The sequence below is a fragment of the Egretta garzetta genome, unplaced genomic scaffold (assembly GCF_000687185.1).
Source record: "Egretta garzetta isolate BGI_Z169 unplaced genomic scaffold, ASM68718v1 scaffold621, whole genome shotgun sequence".
Taxonomy (NCBI): domain Eukaryota; kingdom Metazoa; phylum Chordata; class Aves; order Pelecaniformes; family Ardeidae; genus Egretta; species Egretta garzetta.
The window spans coordinates 15096-19267 of record NW_009258687.1 but is presented as its reverse complement, the minus strand read 5'-3'; the positions used below and the strand labels follow the sequence as shown (position 1 = coordinate 19267).

At 64.2% G+C, this 4172-nt stretch overlaps 1 protein-coding gene across 1 annotated transcript in view; it reads right to left on the bottom strand.

The window, feature by feature from the left end:
• Positions 1 to 4172, bottom strand: part of LOC104135333 (protein unc-13 homolog A) — a 36374-nt gene that overhangs the window by 21319 nt on the left and 10883 nt on the right. Inside the window, exons 15-23 of the mRNA XM_035888701.1 lie at positions 4143 to 4148; positions 3787 to 3858; positions 3280 to 3499; positions 2808 to 3035; positions 2448 to 2589; positions 1916 to 2085; positions 1345 to 1460; positions 1079 to 1242; positions 677 to 827 (exon numbers count right to left, since the gene is read on the bottom strand). Of these exons, the coding sequence (XP_035744594.1) occupies positions 677 to 827; positions 1079 to 1242; positions 1345 to 1460; positions 1916 to 2085; positions 2448 to 2589; positions 2808 to 3035; positions 3280 to 3499; positions 3787 to 3858; positions 4143 to 4148 (1269 nt within the window). The remainder of the gene's footprint in view (positions 1 to 676; positions 828 to 1078; positions 1243 to 1344; positions 1461 to 1915; positions 2086 to 2447; positions 2590 to 2807; positions 3036 to 3279; positions 3500 to 3786; positions 3859 to 4142; positions 4149 to 4172) is intronic.

Sequence of the window (4172 nt, the reverse complement as noted above, 5' to 3'; positions counted from 1 at the left end):
GCTCAGCCCTGGCTGCATCCCTGGCCGCATCCCTGGCCGCATCCCTGGCCGCCCAGCATTTGCCTGACCCGGGCTGGGCGCTGATCCCAGCTTGGCCCGTGCAGATCCAGAGCAACAACTCACAGCCTCTGGGGCAGCACGGGGGGAGCCGGGGCGAGAGCCCAGCCCCTCCTCACCCACATCCCCAAGGGCACACCGGGCCCAGCACAAACTCACCCCGCTTGCTCCAAGCAAGGCACCCAGCAGAGCGCATGGGTGCTGGCACAGCTGGGTGAGTTTGCCGCGGTCCCAAGGTGCGCCCGAAGCGCACCAGGCCGTGCAAGACTCCCAGCAAGCTGCAGGGACGGCTCCTTGCTTGTGATTTGGTCATCAAGGGTTCCCCGTCCTACCACGCTGCCACCCAGCATCCCACCACACTTGGACTCCAGTCGTGGCTTTACCATAATAATTTGGGGAGCAAACTTAGACCTTCTCCCAGGAAGGCAGTGGCTCTTTTTCGTCCTGAACAACAGGAGCGGGATGAATTTCGGGGCAAGCTGGGGGCTGACCCCCCTGCTGCCTGGCTGCAGTTTGGAGTGGGGTGTTTTGCACGGCCCTTTTGCCTCCCGAGCCCCCCACCCCCTCCCAAGAGAAGAGAGAGAAGAAGGAAGGAGTGTTTACGCACCATCGGACTTACCCCGAAATTGGAAGCGGCAAAGCGGTCGGAGGCGGAGACGTTGGTGGAAGCCGTGGTGTGGGCGTAGTAGGCGTTGATGTTGGCTAGCAGGGTGCTCATCACCGCCGGCACCCCCGGGCACATGTATTTGGAGGAAAGACAGGCAAAATGCCTGCAGAGGGAGGCGGAGGGTGAGGGCGCGGGGCCACGGGGGGGGCTGCCTGTAGGGAGGGGCGTGGAGTTTGGGGTGCACACACAGAGAAGGGGAAGGAGGGGTGCGGAGGTGCAGGGCAAGCTAGGGAAGCGCGTCTGCACCCGTGGCAGGGCAGCGGGTGCAAAGGGCAGCAGGGGAGGAAGCACCAACAGTGACCCCCCCAGGGCTGGCACAGCCCCTCTGAGCAGGGTGGAGGGCAGGGGACTCACGTCATGGCCTGGTAGATGGACTCCACCCCATAGCGCATGGCGAACTCATCCACAATCTCCTGTGCCGTCTCATCAAAGTACACCTTCCAGGCATCATCCCCCTTGGCGTCGGGGATCTTGACCACCCCGTTGTTTTGCAAATCCGTCACAAAGTGGAACAGGTTCTGGAGGGACAAATGAGCCCCGTCAGGTCCCCAGGGCCGGTGGCATCCCGGTGGCATCGTGGGTGTGGGGGCCGTGCCCCCATGCCTGCCGGGGCTGCTCACCTCATGCAGGCAGGTGTACTGGACGTGGTAGGGAGCCACCTTCTCCTCGCCTTTGATCTCCACACTGATGTGCAGCCGGATGGCCCCTGAGACAGCCGACTTGTCTGTGCGCTTGTCTGTGGGGGCACGGGGGGAGACGAGACGTGAGGCCTCTCCCCAGAGCAACGCTGCTGGCTCCTGGCCCCAAAGAGGGGCCAGCGGCTGCGGCGTGGAGGGGGTCTTGGGGCCGGGGGCCGCCCAGCCCCATGCGCAGCCAGGCCACGCACAGCGTGACTGAGGCACCGCCGAGAGGGATTTGGCCGCATCCCCAGGCACGGCAGAGATGCGGCCTCTCCGTGCCTCAGCTTTCCCTCTGCAGAGGGCCAGTGCCCCAGACCTCCCGGGCAAAGGGTTTGGAGAATGACCCTGGGAGAACACCTGACTGACCCCAGTGGCTTTCAATACCAAGCGGTTTAACAGCAGCCCCTGCACAACCGTGCCGGAACAGCCCCCACTGCCAGCCCCCAGGTGCCCCTGGGAGCGCAGGGCCGGGAGCGCAAGCCCGCGCGGGCTGTGCGGGGCAGCAGGTTACCGAGGTTGTACCAGACGTCCATCTCCCCGCTCAGGGTCCGGACCTCGATGATCGTCTGGCCCAGGAAGTCGTCGGACTCCCTCTTGAAGCGCTGCTTGACGCGGGACTTAATGTCATCATCTTCATCCCAGACACGGACCTTGATGCGGTCGGAGGAGTTATGGCACTCGCTGGGGAGGCAAGAAGGGGCAGGCCCCAGGATGAGCAAGGAAACCTTCCCCAAGAGGGACCACCCCAGCAGCAGCAGGAACTGCAGCCGAGAGCGGATCTGCGGGCACCAACCCTCCCCAGAGGGCTCAGCAGGGCTCTGCACCGTGCCCAGGCAGCCCCAGCACGGCCTGGATCAGCCCCCATCACTGGGAACCAGACCCTCCATGGCACAAAGCTGGTGCCCCCAGTGACCCCAGAAGCCCCCCTCCACCCTGGGCTGAGGCAGGATGAGGCCCCTCACCAGCCCACAGGGACCTGCTGGCAGCCCCGCACGACCCCGAGTGGCCAGGAAGGGGGCCGGAGGGGCCAGGGGTGAACTTACAAATGGAAATTCTCCTCCCAGACGGGGTTGAGATTGCCGTAGATCGTTTTAGTCCTTTTTTTCGTCTTTCCGACTTGGACAGTGACATAGGGGTCACTGGAGCCGGTCTTATCCTTTGCTTGCAGGCCCTGGGCACAAACGACTGCAGCACAGCACGGCGCAGCGCAGCACGCCCGCCCATCCACAGGCGGCACGCACACGGCACAGGCGGCAGAGAGAACAGGCAGAGAGAGGAGTCGGTGCCACAGCCACACCGAGATCCTCGCGACAGGCACCTTGCGTCCCCCGGCAGAGCCCCGGGGGCTGACGCCACCTTCAGGGGCAGGAGCGGGGTTGGAGCTGGGTGCAACCGGTGCCTACCCGTGATGCTGATCTTGGCTGACCATTTGGAGGTGCCGTCCAGGACGCTCTGCTTCACTGCCTTCATCTGCTGCGTGTGCGTGGTCTTGGTGACCCCAAACACCTCCTGGATCAGCTCAAATATCTCTGGCTTGTTGCGCTCCCGGATCTTCATGCGATCCTTGAGCACCATGATGATATTCTGGGTCCGGTCCTCCGCTCCGTGCTTGGAGCTCTTCTCCGCTGCCCCTGGAAGAGGACAGTCGTGGGTGAGACACAGAAGGCAGGCAGCATCCAGGAGAGACCCATGAGCTCCCCAAGCCCACCATGGTGAATGAACTCAAACCCACGGGGGTCTACACCCTGCCCAGGACAGATCTGCCCTGCTCACCACTTCCCCCGTGCAAAAGGCAGGAGCTCAGCCCTCCCTGGGCTGCTCCCTCCTCCCTCTCCGAAACAAGAAGGGACGAGGCTGCAGGCAAGGGCTCCTTACTCTGCAGGCAGTCGGCATTGAGCAGGTCCTGGCACTTCTCGTGGCACTTGACGCCGCACTCGGCGCAGCGCATGCCCTGGCGAGCGATGCCCCAGAGCAGCCCCTCACACTCGTAGCAGTAGGTGGGGGTGGTGGCCGTCCACACCTCAAAGTTGTGGGGCGTTGTGCAGGAGATGGGGTACACTAAGGCTTGCAGGGTCTTCTTGTAAACATGGTTTTTCTGCACAAGGACAGAAGAGAGGAGGAGGAGGAGCACTCAGGCAGCATGTGGCAGCCCATCTGCGGGTGCTGGGCCACGCACAATGTCACCGCTGGGTGTGGACAAGCAGGGCAGAGGATGACCACCGCCATCCCCAGGTGCAGCCCTGAGCATCCCGGCTGCTTTGGCATCACCAGAGGAGGATGCTGGTGTGGCACAGAGCCCGCATCTCTGTTGCCGGCCCGGCTGGCTGGGGCTCAGCCCTCCTGCTGTGACCACCCCACGTCCCAGCCAGCCCCGGCACCTACCAGCTCCTCGTTGTTCAAGGTGCTCGAGGCCAGCGCGGATGTGATTCCTGCTTTCCTGGACTGGACCAGGGACTGTGGGAAAGAAAGACAGTTCCCAGATCCAGCAGAGCCCGGGGTGTCCCCCTCCCGCGCTCCTCGGGGCTCCCAGTGGCTGTGAAAAACCCAGGACAGACCCCCCACCCCAGGCGGGGGCAGCCCAGCTCCCAGTGATGCCAGCGTCGCAAAGCACCACCCTGCTGTGCAGAGGGACTGCGACCAGTTCAGCGGCCCACAGCATTCCCAGTTCAGCCCCAGCAGGGCAGAGCCCCTTGATGTGTGTCTGGGACGCGGGGGAGAGCGGGGTGGGGGGCACTCACCATTGCCTGCAGGCAGCCAGGGCCGGCGAG